We start from the raw sequence: 21,055 nt of genomic DNA, 5'->3' as shown, positions 1-21,055 counted from the left end.
TATTTTGAAACAGATTGACCCTAAAGTTATTATTGATCCCAACACTGACAGCAGTTCAGCTGTCAGGTGCAGAATTATAGAGTTGTTATGTTCCATCTCATCATAGTCTGACTGGATCAGTATACAAGCACGCCATCTGCTCCGTGATCTGGTTTGGAGTTGTTGCTGATGTGCGTATTGATCTCTAGCTGTACAGTTTCCTATTATTTATGTATTCCTTGTCAAATAAAGGAAAGAGATCCCTGTTACTAAACAACAGTTCAGTGTGTTACTTCTGTCCTACAGGAATGTCCCGACTCAGCCTCTCAGTCAGCGATGTAAGACTACTTACAGTCAACATGTTTAGATGTAGAGGTTTTTTGCATGATGTGGAACAAAGACAACTCTGAGACTCTGTCTTACACCTGGCTGAGAGGACATGTCTTACACGCCCGTCTCTCGCATGTCCCTCAGCTCCAGTCGTTCTACGAAGCTCACAGGGGACATGGGCTCTCTGCAGTCAGTGTGTGCTGCGTCAGGCTGCCGTGGGCAGCAACGAGCCACCGACCACGGCTGCCCCTCCTACAGCCACCTGTCTACTACGCCCTATTCCACGTCAGTGGATGGAGAACAGGGCGGCACGCTGACGGCACAGGAAGCCGCCCAGTACCTGGAGCTCAGCCCGAAACCTGAGAGATGCAGGTAAAGATGCAGCACAGCTGGTGGTCCTAGTTGGTTCTGATCCCAGCTCACTTCTCTTGTGTCTGAGAAAAAACAACAGTTATTGTGTAGATGTCAACATTAATGCAACCATTGGTCTCTTCCATGCCAGTGTAATTTATAGTGCATATATTCATGTGATCATGCCTCTCTCTGTCAGCAGTGCCCTGCATGAGCACCACCTCTCCCCCACCCTGGGCTACATCTGTGGCCCAGTCCGCTCCGGTCAGCAGTACGCTGACCCTGCCACCGGTGAGCCTGAGTTCCCGCCGATAGGCTTGCGACACGCCCGCCTCCGGAGCACACCCTCCTCCTGCTACAGCGAATGGGACAGCTCGCTGTGGAACACCTGGAGCTCCGTCACGGACAGCAACATGGCCAGCGCTCGCACCAGCCTCATCAGCTCGGTGGACAGCTGCTACACCAACGACAGCGCACACTTCGCCCGCCTGCTGGCTGCGGCGGCGGAGACCATGAGTGGAGCCTCTCTGTCAGGTAAGCAGAGGAGGAAGTGCTTTTACTGGACGATGCTTATTACAAATAGTTCCTCAACAGGTTCTGTTCAGTCTGGATAAACAGGGCTGTGTGTGTTGGCTCGAGTCAAAACAAACTACAGTGTGTGTGTTCATGGGGATGAAGGAATATGTCACTCAGTGTGGCTTATTGTGTTGTTAATGGAGCTCTATGGCTCAGAGGAAGAAGGTATGTCAGGCTTGCTACCCTCCAGACTTCTCCTTTAGGACAGTGGTTGTGCTTTTCTATCGTCATGTGCAGAAGATGCTTGTTTTTCAGCCTCTTTACTGTAAATATTTCAATTTCTTTCTCTGTTTTACATCATAATAAAGTGAATGTCTTTGGGTTTTGGACGAGACATTTAAAGACATGGACTCGGACTTGGAGCAACTGGGATTAATTGAGTAACCTAGAAAATAATGTACAGATTATTCAATAATGAAAACAAGCCTCCGTTGAAGCTTTAGTGTTATTTGAATGTGTCAAAAACAACGACTAAAACATCAGAAGAGAATGGCTAGTGGCAGAGGGTCCTGGCCTGTTGTGTGTACTGCATTCCTCCACTAGATGGGCCCCTCTGTCTGTGGACGATCAAGCTGGAGACATGCAGCCTCATCAGCAGAGTAGGGAGGAGCAGACAGGAAATCTGTTGGTTAGTTTTGAGCGTTTTCATCATTTTGAGGGCTAAGACTGTAAATCACTGTAAAGCAGACGGGTAGAGGTTAGAGAGCATGCGAGCACATCCTCTACTTTACATCTCACTGTACGTCAGCGTCTTTGGTGTAGGAGACATGATATTAAGTCTAACATCTAAGGTGTCACCAGGCAACTACTTAAGACCTTTCACCAAATTGAACCTCCAGATGAGTCGTCCCCCCATCACTCACTCTGCTCTCCATCTGCAGGCAGCGTTCAGCTTTTCTCTCCACTTACCAAAACTCTCCCTTTTGGCTGTTCTGTGCCTCCGCTATCCTTCACACATACAGAAGTGCAATGTGAAAACCTCCTGAGTGCAGCTGTCAGCGGGTGATAATGCAGTCTCACAATGGCTGATGTTGAACTCATAACTCGGGTCCAAAGCCTCAGATCAGGTCACACCGACCTCCTAATGGCAACTCTCTTACCCAGAGCTGGAGCATTCTTTCCTCTTTGACATTTGGAGACTGTGTGTGAGGGTTCTCCGATCAGGAGATTGGGGTCGATCACCAATCACTGGAAGACCTATCGGCCGATACCATCACGATCACATTCTATTTATAGTAAAGCATCATTTATTCATTGAACTACTCTTAACATTGTATATTAAGTATTACAATTAAGAGACGAGAAAGCATCATGATCTAACGACTGTTTATTTATTGGCAGGCAACATGTGCGACATTTTCAACTCTCTCTTAAGCAGAACTTCTGGTGCACGCTGGTGTAGTGGCTAGCACTGTCACCCCGGGTCCGTCCTTCTGTGTGGAGTTTGCATGTTCTCCCCATTGCCAGCGTGGGTTCTCTCCGGGTTCTCCGGCTTAGGTTAGGTTAATTGTTGACTCTAAAATTGCCCGTAGGCGTGAATGGTTGTCTGTCTATGTGTGTCGGCCCTGTTGTCCATTGCCTTCACCCAATGTCAGCTGGGATGGAACACGTGTGGAACACTGTAAACAGAACTACTAAGTGTAGAGACACTGCTTCATGTCTGTGTTATCCACAGCTGGGTGAGTGGAGACTCTCTGCCTCAGTACCATCTAGAGTCTCCTCATACTCCTTGACGTGACTCGCCTTCAAATGTCTGAGATCCATGGTGGAGACATTTTTCGGTTGCTTTCTTCCACAGACCCTGCAAATGTATTGTCTTCTTCAGACACCAGGTAGAACGTCCAGACCTGTGAAGACATATTAGCGGCACGCAGAGAAATCGTCTTGAGTGTCTGCCGTCATTTTGGTTCTTCTGATCGGCATTCATAGAGACCACCGATGAATATGAGCCGATCGATCATATGCATCAAATCAAGAATTAAATCTGTGTCACTGCATGTTCTTTTTCCTCTTGAGTATAATAGTACCTTCAGAATGCAGAGCGAGGCTGTTGTTTGTGTTGGTGCGTCCGACATATTGGAATCGTTCTATTGTCAGTGACAGACGGCTGCTTCAAATGAGCTTTCCCTCAGAGAATTGGCATTAAAAGCTGCTCCTCAGAGAAATGTTGACTCGTTCTGTCACCTTCTCCACAGGCAGAGAGGTTTCTGTTCCAATACAATCCCTCCACTCCATATTGAAATGCATGTCAACACGTCGTTTCCTCCTCTTCTGTGTTCAGACTTCTCCCCGCCAGCCTCCCCCCTCAGCGCGTCGTATCTGGCATTCCGCACGGAGAGCGACTTGTTCAGCGAGCTGGAGCCGGTCCCTGCGTGGGACTGGAGCTCGGCCTGGGTGGAGGAGATGGAGGCTCGGTGCAGAGCCCAGTATCCTGGCAGGAACGGCAGACCCTTCGACGCTTAGGGACTCTGAAAGATACAACGTGGCTGAAACACCTCACAGCAACGACCAGACAAACGGACAGACACGACTCTGGCTGACTTGATTTCCCAGTCAAGAATAAATGCATATCTGGATTTGAAATATAGTTGGAGCCAGCTCCGTGATGTTTAAGACACGCTGCTTGTAGACATCTGTAATAGTTTTCCCAATTTACCTCAGGGCAATCTAGATAACTTCCATCCAGTCTCTGAAGTCTCCCCCCCTCCCGTATCCTCTCTGCTCATTAGAGAACAGCGTAATGAGAGACTTCCCTCGGGATGCTTTCACTGTGTTTTGAAAAGTGCCAGAAAGACACAACGACAGGATGTGAGACGGTGAGGAATCAGTCATTAGGAAGAAGGAATGCAGCGCTGGAGCTTTCTGTCCACACGTTTGTTTCTTATCTTCATTGTGTTGCATGTTTTATTAGAGTCCTCCACACAGAGCGGAGCAGAGGGACTTTGTACAGACTGTTTTCCTGATCAAGTGTATATATATTCTGCATATTCAACAAATGTTATTTAAAGAATTTCAAACGCATTGCAAATCATTTTCTGCCTTTCCAGATTATTCTGGGATTATTCATTTACATTTTTTTATATTTTAAGATTTTTTTTACACTTTTTATGTTTGTATCAGACAAAATATTCTGTAGTTCAGAATAGCAGAAGTAGAAAAAGTTATTGTTTAAAAGTCCTTTGTTCACAATTAACTGAGCTAACTTGAGGTTTTAAATAACTTTAATTTTAGGAAGCATTCAACAAAAGATATTGTGAAAGTTATGCTGCATTGATTAGTCTTTGCATGCTTTATGTTTTATATAGAAATGCACTAATGTGGTAGATGTTTTACATTTCTAAGAATTTGTGTTTTGTTCACTTAACAGATGTATTTTACAATTTTGAAGAAGAACTTTGAATTGATTGAAATCAGGTTTTACATTTGGAACGCGTCCTGGCCGAGCTGTGAAATATAACTTCCTGACATGTTGCATGTTGTCTGCAACAATGTTTGACTGAAGCTGAACTTATTTTCCCCTTTTGACATTGATGTTTTCTCTTATGTTGTCTTAATTAAAACACCTTCATACACGCTACATTTTATTGTGAAACATCTACCATACAGGATGTATCCGCAGCTTCTCCTAGAGGGTTTTTCACTCTGTCAGTCTCTGTGGAAGTGAAGGAAGTGAGGTATCTGCACTACACTGTCCCTCTGTGGCCTGTGGGCAGGACTTCTGTTGACCCCTGCTGTTTAAAGGCTACGTGGAGCATGGAGGGGATGCTTAGAACTCATCTGTTGGGCTTGATTAACCAAGAGAAACAATGCTGCTGCACCTGATAATGGCTGCTAATTACAAAGCCGCTGGAGAGAATAATTAAACCAATCCATGTGTGTGTGTATACAGAGACAGGGAGTGTGATTCTAACTGTAGTGGAACGTTAATGGCTCATCTCCAAAAGAAAGAAAAGATTTCACCTTCTCCCAGTTTAAAGCAGATTACCTGCAAACACTTGATATTTCAGTCAAACCTCGCTGAGTCTTATGAGTATTGGGAAGAAAAGCTGTGAGGCCCACAGATATTCCAATATGTATCTAATCGAATATGATTTTCCTCAATGACTTTGTGTGAGTGAGTGTCTGGGGTCAAACGGGGATGTTGAGCTAAGAAGTGCTTTGCTGTCTGTTTCTCTTATCAGCTGCACAGGAGCAGCTGGACCACAGTGTGTCTGCAGTTCTACAAATAAAGAAAATGCACAATTACAGTTGAAAAAAACCCGTCTGAGTTACTTAAGATTAAGCACAGGAATAAGACACAGCAAAGACTTCTATAGGGATTATAATCCTAAAGCCTGTGTTCAGATCTCTACAGATGGATCTAATGAGCAGCAAACATGCAGCAGGTGGGATTAACAAGAGGATCGTTTGAATGTGAGTACTGTTGAATTGTTACCATGTGGATGACATTAAAAGGAAGTGAACAGGTCAGCTGCAGTAATATTACATCATAGCTACAGCCAGAAGTCATCAGGATCTGCTTTGTGAATATTAACTCCACAATGGTTTGGCAAAACAATCGCAGCACACCGGTATCCTGAGAGGAGAGCAGACAGGGTATCAATGTCAGAGGGATGTTCAGACATATGGGACCAAAGTGGAATAAGGAAGTAACGGTAATAAGGTTGAACATTGGACACAGAAACCTGAACAGAACACTTGTTATCAAAGGAAATCTTTTTGCAATCTATCATGCAGAGAATTTACACCGGAGGGACAGGAAGTGATCAAACTATTACAGAAAAGCATGGCAGCGTTAAAGGGTTAGTGGAGACAGTGAGCTGGGGGGACGTGGTTATTTCAGGACGACTGATGAAACCTGAAGGTGGCAGTAATGCAACATCATGGATGCCAAAGGCCATCAAATCTACAAGAAGAAGAACTGCTCCCCTCTTGTGCTGTCAAGGCACTTTTTATTTCATGCACCAAGGTATGTGGTATGTGTGCAGCATGGTTCGACTTATAATGAGTGCAACTCAATATTCTGATGATGTATTTGACTGTATTTAATTTGTGTATATTTCATGGGTGCAGGTGGACTGGTGCTTACACCATCTGTGGGAAATATGGAAGAGTCCTCATGTTTGTCCAAATCCTGCGTATCTTTCTCATTTTATTTATGGACATGAAACAATTCCAGTGCGGTCTTCTTCTTCTTCTTCTTCTTTGCCTTTTTGGCAGATTGCAATAACTTTTAGGTGCATAGCGCCACTTCCTGTTTGTATGTATGTATGTCGAACAGGATCTAGTTTACTACTTAGTCTGTAATATACTTGCTAATGATGAATATTACCATAAAAAGTGTATTATTGTCGAATGATTTGATTTTAGTGATGTGAAGACTTTTTAAGGCATTTTTATGGCATAATCTACTTTGGCATTATTCATTTAATTTTAATGTCATACTATAGTACTGTGACTTTATTATAGCATTATATTCAACAACATTATTCATGGTATTTAAATACATTATTCATTCATTTTTATGGCATAGTCTACAATGGCAATATTTATGACATGTTCATGGCATACTACAATCTGACATTTTTATGATTTACTCACTTGTAACATTTGTTATGGCACACTTTTACATACAAATCATATTTAAAGGCAAACAATAACATGACATGTTTAATGACATGTTTAAGGCATACTATACAACAACATTATTTATTGCATTTTTGTGAAAAGCTGTGTTTATACTATGATATTATTATTTTTATGGCAATTTCATGGTATAATATATTATAGGATTAAAAACATTTTGAATATGATTATCCCACAAATATTGCTGTCAAGTGTAACTTTAAAATGTTAAAGCAACATTCAGATCTTTTTGTTTAAGTTTAGAGCTTGTTTTAACCACAATGGTTATTGCCAATTCATATTCAGGAGGTGTGCAGATTTATTAATAGTTACTATAATCTTCTAACTATTGAAGGCTATTGAGGGCTATTCCTTATCAAAACTAAATATCATTTCCAATTCACACCTGAGCCATCAGTAAAACATTTTCCTTTTATGATCGATAACAGTCAGTTGTTTTTAAATGAACAGTTATCAGTGAGTAGTGAACAGGTTTTTGTATAGTGATCATTTTATTTGAAACCTTGCATCTTATTGCACACATTGAATGAGCATTTAACAGAAACACCAGTGGACGTCTGAGACAACATTCCTCCCGTGCTTCTTCTGGTCCTCCCATCATCCCTGTCTCTGGCTTCATTCAAGCTTCCACTTCTGGTTTCACAGCCCGACTGCTTTTGGTCGCAGCATCTAAGTGAGAAAGAAAACAACTATTAATGCTGTATTAATAAGACCCTGATATCATTCCTCACACTGTTACGTGGCCTGAATGTGGTCCATTAACACTCTGCTCTGACTCAATGCTCCTCCTCTGAGTTTGGTCTGAGTCATCCTGCTGTGGCATGCTTGAAGACTCAGGCAGGACAGTATCCTTGTAAGTCTTTGTTCATCTGTAGGACAGGAATGTGTTTGTTACTTGGACATACAGGGTATGTGGTAGCATACAAACACCATTTGTAGGAGAAAGACTTTTCCATCTTTCCATTTGTGCTTTTTCTTTCACTCTTCCTTAATTAACTTAACATAACACACATAACAAAAATGAAAGAAATGATGGGACTTTAACCAAAAATACTTTTAAAGTAAATATAATACACATACATCTTGTGATGTATTTACCTCTTTGTATTTATTGCCAGCCAAGCCCTCCTCCTGAAGGCTGGGGGACATCCTGCTGCTTCAGGCCCGGAGACGAGACGAGTCCGTCCTGAAACTCCACCTCCACCACCTGCAGAGGGACAACGGGGAGGGAAACAACACACTTACCTGTGAAGTCCCCGTGGCTGCTCACCTGGGCTGGATCTCCCTCTGGAGCTCGCCACACAAAGTCCCACCTTCCCCAGGCTGCTCATCTGAGGACACACAACACACAGTCAGGACACAGTTGGTTGATTTAACAATTGGTCTGAACGAGACAATGATTGTGTGACTTACACGACATGTCTGTGTGACTTCAGGATGACTCAGTGTTGTCCTCTTACATTGGTTGGTGGAACAGGAGGCGGTTTCCTGGCAACGCTTGCAGATAGAGGCCCCGGCAGTCTCCCTGACCTCTGAGTCAGTAAAGGTGAGCCAGCGGTCAGCGGGGTCGTCCAGCTCCGCCTCCGGGTGCATCCCTTCACTCTTGAAGTGTCCCAACAGTAGAAACATCACCGTTAGATCAGGTGTCTGAACACGAGGAGCTCACGAAGCTTAACTGACTTAAAACTGATGTCACACAACAGAGATTCAGAGAATATCATGACCATGAAACATTTTATAATGTTTCCTCTTCTCTTAAGAAAACATCTCTTCCACAAGATGTCATGTTTTACTTGTAACTAAAAGATCATTGACGTCTACAGACACTTTAGAAGGTGGCAGATTGTGGAAAACAATGCTACAAAATGAGTGATAAGTGCTCATCAGTCAACTGATCAATTTCACTGAAAATAACAACCTCCTCACCGCTCAGTTACAATAAGGAGGTATATCTCTTGATGGATGTTTCTACCTCTGATCAACAGTTATGTATCTATAATGTGTCTGAAAAGTTGTTCGAGGACGACACAATAGTGTGATCACCTCACCTCTGTTCCCTCTGGAGCCCAGGTGACTGATGACACTCACCAGACTGTCGTCAGCCTGAGAAGGAGCAACAACGGTTAGCTACAAGCACACACACACACACACACACACACACACACAACACCAGTACACCCAGACGAAATGTTCATTGTATTGATCTCAGGTGAGTTATTTCTTACCTGGCAGGAGGCCACCAGCTGCGTCTCCTGGACGACAGCACAGAGACGACACACTGTCAGTTATACAGTATATATACTGAGGGCCGTTTCCAAGCTCATCAGGTCTCCACGATAGTTTGGTGATACAATACTTCTGCTTCTCAGCTAAATCCATTTCCAAGAGTCTCAAGAGTTCGCTGACCACAGGTCAGCTTTGCAATAGGTCAACCAAGTTCAAGTTCAAACTGACAAATCAGAACGGTCTGCTGACCTTCAGTAACCTCGGTTGGCTCGTTCTGTTTTCCTGACATTAACATGAGGCACGCGAGAGACAGCAAGAGACGCACTATATTTTCATTACAAAATCTCATATTTTATACATTATTTCAACTTTATATATGTTTGGGAGCTGAGACCAATTCTTAACACTCAACACTTAGCATTTATACAGACAACATATCAGAAGAAAGAGGGGCAGAAACGTGTTTAAGATATTTTCCTCAGTGTCTCTCTACATAGCAGACCTCATCTCTATGGGTTAATACTAACTGCACCGGCCTGAGGACTGTTATTAGTTATAGTGAGAGAGTCAAAGGGCTCATTCAAAAGTCCTTTTGAAAAACAGCATCTGTGCACACGTTATTATCTAACCAAGCAGATATCACACACAGCTAAGAAATGAAGAATCCCTTTGGTGAATGCTCTGTTACGCTATCAGAACGTTCCCAAAAATACCTTCAGTCATTTGTTGGGAGCAGAAAAAATGTCATAAATAATGTCTTCGTATTGTTTGCCATGAAATTGACATAAACAATATAATAATATTGTATGCCATACAGTATTATATGACATAAGAAATTCATAGTATAGTATGCCATAAAATGCCCAACAAATGTCACTGTATACTATACATCATCATATAATATGACATCAAAATCTCATAAATAATGTAAAGTATAATTTGAGATAAAAATGCCATGAAAAATGTCATAGTATCATATGCCATGAGAAATGCCACAGTATAGTTTGGCAGAAAATATGCCAGAAAAATGACTTAATATATTATGGCATAAAAATATCATTCAAAATGTTGCAGTATAATATGCCATTAAAGTATAATGATTAGTACAGTATTACATAAAAAGGCTAGAAATATCATAGTATAGTATGCCATTAAAATATCATTGTAGTATATGGCATTAAAATGCAAAAAAATGTCATAAAAAATGTGCCATATAAAATGTCATTATTAATGTCAAAGTATAGTATGCCAACACAGACAACAAACGGGCTGACTTCAGAGAACATATTGTCAGTTGGTCTGTCTAACGTTCCTCTTCTTCCCAGATGTCCTCCGCTGAGTCTGCATAAGTGTGTGACGTGTTGAAGCACCTGATTACTACACAACCCATAAAACAATAATACACTTTTATAGAATTTAGAAATATGTAGTTCGCATTAACACCATGAAGTGGAGGATTGCATCATTTTAATGAGTGAAATGAAACAGTCCACCTGCAACCGTCATACACGAAAAAAATCTGAATTTTGAGTTGCATTAATTTCAATCATGGATGGAATAAAGAGTGTATATTTGCACTGATATTATCTTTGATTTCATTTGATTTCAATTTGTTTTGTTGTTCATTAAGTCATTATGTGAATTCACTCTTTTGTTCTTTGAGTAGGAGTGATTGTGACTTTGTGAGTTTTCTGTATATTTCTGTTTTTAGTCTTTGGCATTGAGGTCACTAGAGGTCGACCTCTCACTCAAATATGCATCATTTACACATAGCTGGCACAGCTCGGGTACCTTCACTTACTGTCTTTGTCTCCCAGCGTGGCATGTTGTGTACAATATGGTCCAGGATTATTCCAGTTATGAAATGGGCTACAGACCAGATGGAGGTTATGCAGATATCAGGGCTCCTTACGTGCAAATGTGAACTAAAGCCAAGCCATCATTTTGCACTTTTTCACTTATGGGGTGAGTCAGTATATTGAATAATTTCATCACCTTTTGCTGAAATTTGTTGTTGTATATATCATAACATATGATCTTTTTGTTACGACCATCATCATTATAATTATGCCAAAATACCCGTGTTTTGTTCTACCTTGTTTGGGTAATGTCTGAAAAACTAAAGGGCTTTGAGGAATTGTGCCTGTACTAATATGGTTCAGTACATATTTTATCACAAGAGGAGTAGGCTTTGTTCCACTGCAAAAATATGAAAGAATTAAGGTTGAGCCTTTTTCATTTCTTTTCCATTTTTCATTTCATTTTGAAGATAATCAGCCTGCTTCAGTTGCAGTTATTGTCAGATGAAGTCTGCAATTAGATGTGAAGTCAAAGCCGACTAAAAACATGAATAATTACAAAAACAGATCAGACTTTCCACCACAAACATCATGTCAAGTGTATTTAATCTTTATGCAAAGCAGCAAGTAGTGGATTATTTGTGTGTCTCTCTGTGTGTGTGTGTGTGTGTGTGTGTGTGTGTGTGTGTGTGTCTCTGTGGTGGACTGCCGAAGAGATTATCCTTCATATGTCTCCTTCACTAAAGGCCATATGTTTCTACATGAAGCCCCCAGCTCCTCTCAGCAGCACACACGCTCACTGATAGACCAGACCACACGCTATGAGACCCACATAGTAATGAATCAAGCACTACTTTATGTCTGCTTGTCTTTCTCTTTTATATTTGCACACACACACACAACCACACACACAGATACATGCTTGCTCGCAGCCCTTGGGATTTGTGCATCACAGATTTTGGTGTATGTCAAGATACCAGCTTTATGTAGCAAGTCAGCAAACCGATGACCCATATTAGACATGGCCTGAAACCATGGACACACACACACACACACACACACACACACATGGGCACGCATACATGTAGATTTACTGCATGTCTTCCCTGCAGTCTGTTATTTAACCGAATGGATAATTACCATTCTAAGGCCAGACATAAACACATGGGCAGCAGCGTGTGAGTGTAATTAGCTGGTCATCAATCTAGACCCTTTTAACACTTTACATAACACTTATGTGGAACCTGCCTGTGTTAAATCATTTGGCAGTTTTACAATTTTACATTTACGTACTCCCAACTCCAAGGCATTAGTTTCCATCCAATTACTTTATAGGCGCCACTATTGACACAACACGATGAAACTTTATTGATCTGTGTGGAAATGAGGTTAGTTTTCGGCCACAAAATGAATAGGATTCTACAGGGAATCGACACAAATAGAGTGTAAGGACAGAAATAGAATATAACATGAGAGGAAAATAGATAACAGAGACACAGCAGCACATAATCCAGGCAGCACTGCTCCAGTGTGACTACAGGAACTGGGCTGTGTCCATGTAAACTAATTCCTCCCATCATGCAGGCGGCAGTTCAGGTGGCAGTGACACGCTCACATTGATGGGCAGCAGTGGTTAACTGTGGCGTTGCATTCTAAAGTGGTAATCATTCAATTAACTGGAAATCAATGGCCCCCGTATGGCTGATCTGTTGCAATATTGCCTTGTCAGTCACACAGGGCCAGTTGACTGCTCCAACACACACACGCACACACACACACACACACACACACACACACACACACACACACACACACGCATACAAACACGGAGTGCCCCAGTGTCTTGAACATTAGCATGTTCACTAAGACATGGGGTTTGCTGGTCAACTCTGGTCAACAATGTGTTGAGTTACGGCCTCGGCTGAAATACCAAAATCGACACATCAAAGCCATAGTCTATAAACCAATGGGTTAGGGTCCACTACGCCCACTTCACAGTCTGTGGCCCTTGTGCACGACACAAACTGTATATGAGAACACACACAGTCACAGATTAAGTTTCAGGAAAATTTTGGGTCCGTTTCAGATTTTATAATGGGTGTGTATTGCACGGCTCGTTAAGAGCTAGAGTGAGAGCATATTCTGTGATTTTTCCAAACAAATTGCTCCAGCTCCCACAATTTTTACTCTTTATTCACCATTTTGCCCCAAAAGCTTGGAAATGTTGTGCTGGTCGCAGTAAAGTGTCTGTGGAATCCAACGGACTTACACATTTGGTTCAAAGAGCCGCAGAGCGACATGAACTCCAACCAACTGCTCCATTAGACTCCATGTTAAACCTGACCACTCATTTTCTCATCATAAAAACCACATCAACGCGTTCGGCAGAGTCTTATCTTTCTCACGGTATCCATATTTTGGCACTCAGTCTCCTGCTAATTTGTTAAAAGGAGGTTTTGTTCAAAATCACTGATTACTGTAATGTTTCTTAATCAGTCTGCCTTGTTAAACTTAAACTGTCTGTCTCTGACTCATCACTCTGTCTCTCTTTATGTCTCTCTCTCTCTCTATCATACAGTCATTCAGGTCTTAGATATTTTTAGAGAACCCCGCCCCCCCCCCCCCCTCCCCTCCCATTTAAAAGTAAAAGCCCCACAGAGACATTTAATAACCTCTGTGTTTGTGTGTCAAACATTATGAATATGTCTCCTCTCCATCCTCTCTCACCCACCCAGTCCCACCCTTTCAAAATAAAAGCCCCATAGAGTAACTGTATCTTAACATGAAGCTCAGAATGAGGTTTGTATAGAAATGATGGGAGCGTTAAAGGCTTCTCAAACAAAGATGTATATCTCCAGTACAGAAATGACGGGAGCCATTTGTGGACTGTCCATCACGAACAAGATTGAATCCAAGAGTATGAATCTAAAATGCAGAAAAGAGAGAAGCGATATCTCAATCGAACCTCAACGATACTACCGGTAACATCAGCGTGTGTAGCTATATATTGCGACGTCTTCGGGCAGTAGAAGCCACACTGTCAAAATTTGTTAAATGTTTGCACCTCCCGTAATGTCAAATTCCTTGTATGTTCAACATACCATGGCAATAAAAGGTTCTGGTTCTGATTCTGATTCTGATTCTGATTCTGATTCTGATGGACATTAGAGAGGATGCATGTTTAAAGTACTTCAGCATTGACTTCACTTCTCAGAACCAGAGGTTGCCGCCTGACTGGGGCCCATCATAATAGTGTGCACTGGGGCCCGACTACCCTGCACTGGGTCAACGCACCCATGTACTATGGACACCAGATTTATCCATATGTGCCTGTTCGTTTTACATTTTATTTTATTTCAGCCTGTTGTCACTGCCCTGTATCAGGTAATAGATATATAATAAATGAATAGATAGATATTGTATACAAAAAATGGCTTTTTAGACATTTTGTTTGTTTGTTTCTCTTTTTCATTAATCTCGTAAAACGACATAGTGTTTAATTAGATGGTACTACTTCTTTGCAGTGGGTGGGCGATGCGGCGCTTCACCAGATGGCTTCTACACCGACAGGTACTCTTGTTGTATTGACAGATACTGAGGTGATGATTATATGATGAACAAACAAAATCTTATCACTAAAAGTGTTTGTTTTGTCTCTGGGAAACAAGTGACTTGCAGCCAGTGAACATGCAGCAAGATGACCTGGTCTGTAGTGTGCTGTCTGTTGAACAATTACATATTTAAACATATATATTAATACAAAATAAAAGGGTGAAATATTGATCATCTTGTAACATCTTAAATGTGTTTTGTTGCACTGCAAGCCTCTCGATCATTTACCTTACACCCTGCTGCCAACATAATGGCTTCATTTGAACTTCTATGTATGCATCACATCAGCCAAAAAGTCACAAACATCCATCTCCGCTGTCACGGGGAAAATTAACATGGAAATTGATGTGTTTGCATTTTGGAATGAGGGTACAGGGCTCTGAATGACGCCGTCCCCTCCTTTTCATCCTGCCTTTTCTGTCTCTGTCTCTTTTCTCTCCTCTCAGGCCGCCGGCCCTCTTCTGTCAGGCCCGGTGGGCGTTCTGGCCCTGACACTGGCCTAATGAATGAGCGCGGTGATTTATGGCTGAGGGAAAGGGAGAGGACGGGAGGGATGGAGGGGTAGAGGGAAGTGAAGGGGGGCATGGAAAGGGTAAGGGGTGTGGGTTCACGCTGCAGAAGGTCAGTCACGTAAATCTTCTCATCGTTCTTATCGGCTGTCCTTTGCTCTTGTTTGTTTTTTAATTCCACAGGCTCATGAACGCTAACAACCTAATATGCATTATAATCTGTGGAAGGACGTAGAACACGTGTGACTTCCCTACCCAGAAGAATTACAAGGAAAAAAGACTTTAAAAAACCTTCAGGGCTTTTGAGTAACATCATGAAAATAAAACATCTGATCCTTCTGAAAACCTTAAAGATGGCACACAGGATGACGTTTCTGACCTCTTGAGATTCTTACAGCAGCAGCCAAACAGACCATTCAGTGGATGATAAGACAGTTTTAGTCCTTTTTGAAATAAATTGCTGTGTTTCAAAAAACCATACAAGTTCTATCTTTTGGGCTAAAATCAATTACAGTAAATAGCAATTATCGATAATTTCTCAAAGAAACATCAAACAAGAAATCTTCATTTGGCAGTAATACAGCCAGTGATCTAAGAACTTTTTGTCACGGTTGGGTTTTGCTATGTGTGTGTGTGTGTGTGTGTGAGTGTGTGTCTCTCCTGATCATGCTCATTCTCTCCACCTGTGCCAAATCACCTGCCCCTGGTTTTTCCCTCTGCAAACCCCACTCATTTCCACTCACCTGCCGGCAATCTGCTCATCACCCCTCACCTACTTATACTCCCCTGCTTGCCCTGTTCCAGTTGCTGGATTATCATTTGTCCTTTTCCCTCCCTGTGGACTCTTCGCGCTCTTGTGGTCATCGCTCGTGTTGACCCTCTGCCTTCCATGGTTTGACCAATTCAACTCATACAGATTTACAGTAGATCATGTAGAAATCCTACAATGAATGAAAAGTATGTCCTATTAGTCCTTATATCAGACCCTAAACAGCCATGTCAATCAATCTAAATCTCATTCCTCCTACATGTCTCTTGATGTTCTGTTTCCCCCCAAGTGTTCCCTCTGCTGCCACCTCCTCCGCCTCCATGTGTGGACTGCAGCAAGGCTGGTGCTGCAGCATCTCATCGTGCTCCTTTCAGCTGATCACAGAGCACCGAGAGGAGGAATACACCCCGGGCCTCTCCATCCAGACGTGTAGCTGAGGCTGAGAGTCAGTGCCACGACACAGCAAGCATCTGTAGAGCACCAGAGGGCGATGCATGCCCTGTCTCAGTCGGACAGCAGGAGGGAGTGTGTGGTGTACTCTCAGAGTTGAGAGCTTGGCAATTTCATGCTCCTCAGGGCGTACAGCACTAGCCCAGGTGCAATGCACTGTGAAGTTGGAGGACGACCGGGGGCGTCGGGAGATTAAGAAGCAAACACAACTTCAGCAATAAGGCCGTTTTTATTTATTTATTTAGGTCTGACTGGAGAGTACGGTCAGGGAGTTGAAGGCTACAAGAAGTTTAGGTGTTGAATATTTTGGATTTGCTTCAGGAGCTCGTAGAAGTTTGTGCTAACACACACGCTTACACAGTTGTCAGCCTTCATTTTGCTTATATGACTTACTGTATACCAAGAATCTCAGATCTGAATCTTTATGGATAGATTTGGCCGAATAATACCCTAAGAATGGTGGTGGAACAGGAGAGGAAGCGGAGACATCGCTGTTTTCAGTGCTGTACTGGAATCTCTTCCTGGATTACAGTCGCAGTTTCAAACACGTGGTTAACGTTTTTTCTGCGGACTCAGATGAAATTTATTTCTGATACGTCAAAAGCAAATGTTATCCACAACAAATTAGCATCACCTCGAAGTGTAATTCACAATGCGCCTTTGTAATTTTAGTCTGTTCAGTTTCACTCCTTAATTGATGTGACTGATAACTCTCAGGTGTCCTTCAAGACACTGGAGACCTCCATGACTCATGTGACATTAAGGTGTGAATGAGCTTTAAAGGTTAACTCATCAGCACATATGCAAAAACAAACATGCATCTTTATATTAGTTTATCACATTTTGTATTCTATGTGCTACATGTCCACAAGAGAGGTCACCTCCTTGTTTGATTCTGAGAGATGGACTAAATCCACAGTCACAAAGTTTAGCTGAAGCAAATATGAGACACTTATTTACAGTATTTCTGATCATTTCATTTCCTGTTTGTTTTACTTTCCCTTCACTGCAGCTCATGAAAGAATCTGAGTCCAGGGAAACATAGGGATTGAATTCCATCTTTACAAGAGAGATAGTTGATTTGTTTTGATGCCTGGTGTTGGCTATAGCTGAACTTGTAACCACAGAAGAAGGATGCAGACGTTGTTCACAAGCTCTTACATTGGAATGGCTAGTGTGGACAGGACGAGGTTTTACAGCAACCGAAACCTGTGGCAACGTACACACACGTGGGCATGAGTGTTGCTTTAATATGGAGTTGACAAACCGGTGTTTGATACTCCTGGATGTTACATGACGAATGTTTCTGCATCCATTTATCTTCTGTTTTCTTTCTAGAAGCATTTATCTGTGTAGGTCCACATATCTTACAGATTGCTCATTGTGACGCCGGTGTTGTCCAGATAACGGAAGGTAAAACTTCACAGCACTAAAAAAGTGTGAGACCTGGGTCCTGCACCTCCTGAACGCTGCTCCAAAGAAACGAGTACAGCTTAGATCAGCAAATGTATTTTATTGTACATTTACAAAACAACAAGAGTACAAAAAAAGTCAGTCCACAGACATGGTTTCTGTTTGTTTTGGAAGGAGAATATGCAAATGTCATCTCAAAACTGCAGCAGACGGTCCCTCAGACGACCAAGGGGAGGAGCAGGGGGGCGGGGGTTACAATCAAACTTTTATAAAGCTTGTCTGTCTGCTGGCACACTGGACCGTTTTGCTGCAGAGGAACCGAGGGGAATATAGAAAAGTACGACATTCTTAGCGGACAAGATGGGTGCAGGGATCCCGGTGGGAGAGCGCTCGGGGGGGGGGGGCAGAGGCGTCCTCTTCCGAGAGCGAGAACCCGCTCGTTTTGGCTTTTCCGACCAGCATCACACTTTGTGCTTCATATTTTCTGTTGCGTTTGCCATGACAACAAGAGAGTGCAACAGCAGTTAATGCTTTTTCCAAAAAACTATACATTTTGACAAAAAAAGGTTGGCACATTCAAGAAGACATGAGCTATATTTCTTGTTATTACAGACTTTTTTTTGTTTTTTTTCCTATCCTCATAAATACAATATACGTCTCTCTCCCTGTATCCAGAGCCCACAAAAGAACAGTACAGACACAGATATTTACAAATCAGAGGAATGAACTCGTTTGCCCTTAAATAATCGTAGTAATACTCAAAGAAACATGAAGTAAAGTCCGTTGTTGCTTTCTTTCACAGCGATGACAGCGAGTCTAGTATCCTGAACCACAGCCTCTTCCTCCCAGCTCTTTGTGTCCACAGTGGTGATGGAGGCGTCGACAGAGTCACTGGTGTCCTTATCTCATTTCCTGGGAAGAAAAAAGTATTTCAACATCAATAAAAATTGTAACTACTACATAGAACACGGCTTGATTTCATAGAACACGGCTTGATTTCGATAAACTCAGGCAAATGTCTGCTCATGTACTCTTGCTTACGTTTTGACACATAAGCAGGAAGCAGACTGCAATAGAAGACTCATTTTGGCCGTGGTTTAGAATCACGATTGGTCAATATTATTTCCTCTCCATGTTCCAATAATGACACATTTTTTACATTTTTACATGTTTCCCAAAGCAGCCAGTGCCCATATATGGTTCTTAGGCTTTTCATCATAGGATAAACTTGTTTGGTTCCTGGCAGGTTCTACCAGGAACCCTTTCAGAGAGTCCTACCTAGAACCCAACATAAAGGGTTATACCTTGAACCACCTCTGAAAGGTTCCACCTGGAGACCCCTAAGAGAGGTTCTACAGATAACCCATTTATAGTGACATGGTTCCAGCAAGAACCCTCTCTGGAGGTTCTATCCAGAACATTTCCACCTTCTAAGCTAACAAGAGCCGACCCAGGGGATCTACCGATAACCCTTTCATATTTCATTCTATCTTATTTGATCTAGAACCCTTAAGGGCAAATGTGGTGCAGCGCAACCCACAACAATCCTGGTTCACAGCAGAGACTTAAAGGTGATCAAGGACAGAATGTCGCGCCATAATTCCGCCTCGCTGTTCTATAACGGAACCATTTGGGGGGCCAGCGGAGGAAGAGACAGAGTCTGTGTAAACTGGACAGCTGGCATGGCGTGACAATAGACACACACACCAGACGCTGACCGTGCACATCACGCCGTCATGTTATCTAAATTCAAGAAAAAACTAAACCGGAGTGATGGCAGTAGAACAGAATCTCTGTGTGGGCTGGAGTTTGTGTGACCGTGTCTGTGTGTCTCATCTACATCCTTCTAATACTGATGACTCCATATTTGTTATCCCTTTCTTTTATACACATGCGTATTGTGTGAGCAGCCTCAGAGCTGATGTAACAGACCCGAGGACAGCAACAAGCGCCTGGTTGTCCGCCGGGGTCAAAGGGCAGAGATAGCAGTCAGCAGCACCACAGGGGGCCAGGGTAACCTAACCCAGGTTTCCTGTAGAAATACCCCAAAATTTATTGCAAAGCTTTCATGTCCCTGGGAAGGCGTGAAAAGGCCAGTAAGGTCAGTTGAGAGGGGGGGGGGGTTCCTTACTGCTCCACAGGTGGGGGTGACCTGAGAGGCTCGAGATACAAGGGACCCCTGTGTGTGTATGTGTTCAGAGCAAGTGAAAGGAGCAATTGGATGTGTGTGCGTGTCACTTTTACAAGTTGCTTTGCTACATTCCCATGTCGGATATGTGCTGAGGTCATCGTGGACTGACCCGGGACAGGGCCATCCCTTCTCTCTGCACACACAGTCGGCTTTATGGTGACGCCTCAGGTTACAGCATTAAAGCTAACAGCTGCCGCACTAAAGAGAGCATCAAAGCTGCCACGCTGCTCACTTCTCATAAACCCAACGTCATTTCCTCTCAGAGTAGATTCTAGATCTGACTTATAACAACCTGTTTGATTGTTGCTATACTGACAATATAACTCATGTTGCCTAGAAGTAAACTCAAAGCAGAGGCGGGAAGTAACTACAGATATTTCCTCCGACCAATATTTGTAATCTAATGAACTCGGATTGCAGTTTTTCATTCCATTCATCAAAGCACGTAGATTTCATTTGGTTTGTTTTCTTCTGGAGGATGAGTTGTTCTTTATGGGCTTAGAAGATCGTGCTACTTATTTACTTAATAAACAGTTAGAACCCTTCTGGGATCAGCAGGACTTCTACTTGTAGCGGAATATTTGTTTTCAGTGTGATATTATATTTTCGAATGAAAGTCCTGAATAAATAAATAAAAAGATGGACAATCAAACTGTGAATACATTTTAAAGAAAAAAAAAGGAAAATTGGATGTTGAAATCATATTGCAAACATTATACGCAATGAATGGCAACTCTTAACATTTAATAATGTCCTGATTCTCTAGAAGTAGAGACATCTGAAGCTTCTCTCATTTTCTCTGCACTTGAGCAAAACAGGAAACACTTTATAGATCTGATTTGGTCAATGGGCCACACTTATACAGCGCTTTTCTACCTCAACATACAAAGCGCTTTACAATCTCATTTACTGAGACACTGATGGAGACGAAGCTGCCATTGAGTCAGCCTGTCAGTGTCTCACTCAAGGACACTTCTATGTGAGGGCAGAAGGAGCCATGGGAAGTGATTTACACAACTCTCTGTGCTCTCTATCAGTCACTACCTAGTCTACCTCCAGTAATGTGGAGGGACGCGTCAAACTCTAGCTCGCCTCCCCGGCACCAAATACCCGCAGAGTTTTCCGCACAGCTTGTTCTGCCATGAAGACGCTAGAGAGCCTGCAGGGGGTTGCATTTAAAGGAGCGCACCCGCAGTGAAGTGCA

The 21,055-nt window shown here is 42.5% G+C and overlaps 2 protein-coding genes across 4 annotated transcripts in view; one reads left to right on the top strand and one right to left on the bottom strand.

Annotated features, from left to right (window-relative positions):
- Nucleotides 1-6,131, top strand: part of robo4 (roundabout, axon guidance receptor, homolog 4 (Drosophila)) — a 22,896-nt gene extending 16,765 nt beyond the window's left edge. Inside the window, exons 17-19 of one of the 3 annotated variants that reach the window (XM_031871619.1) lie at nt 454-681; nt 863-1,194; nt 3,518-6,131. In XM_031871619.1, the coding sequence (XP_031727479.1) occupies nt 454-681; nt 863-1,194; nt 3,518-3,699 (742 nt within the window). In that variant the 3' untranslated portion in view covers nt 3,700-6,131. Of the gene's footprint in view, nt 1-453; nt 682-859; nt 1,195-3,517 lie in introns of all 3 variants that reach the window. The other 2 variants (XM_031871618.1, XM_031871620.1) reach the window with 2 other exon arrangements.
- A 10,345-nt stretch (nt 6,132-16,476) lies between these two features.
- The window catches only part of robo3 (roundabout, axon guidance receptor, homolog 3 (Drosophila)), an 85,540-nt gene continuing 80,961 nt past the window's right edge, over nt 16,477-21,055 (bottom strand). The window contains exon 25 of the mRNA XM_031871592.1: nt 16,477-18,572. Coding sequence (XP_031727452.1) covers nt 18,561-18,572 — 12 coding nt within the window. The 3' untranslated portion in view covers nt 16,477-18,560. The remainder of the gene's footprint in view (nt 18,573-21,055) is intronic.

Source organism: Anarrhichthys ocellatus, unplaced genomic scaffold (assembly GCF_004355925.1).
Source record: "Anarrhichthys ocellatus isolate YVR2014 unplaced genomic scaffold, GSC_Weel_1.0 scaffold59, whole genome shotgun sequence".
NCBI lineage: Eukaryota > Metazoa > Chordata > Actinopteri > Perciformes > Anarhichadidae > Anarrhichthys > Anarrhichthys ocellatus.
Note: the sequence above shows the minus strand (reverse complement) of the source record. Positions and strands in the feature narration are given on the sequence as shown.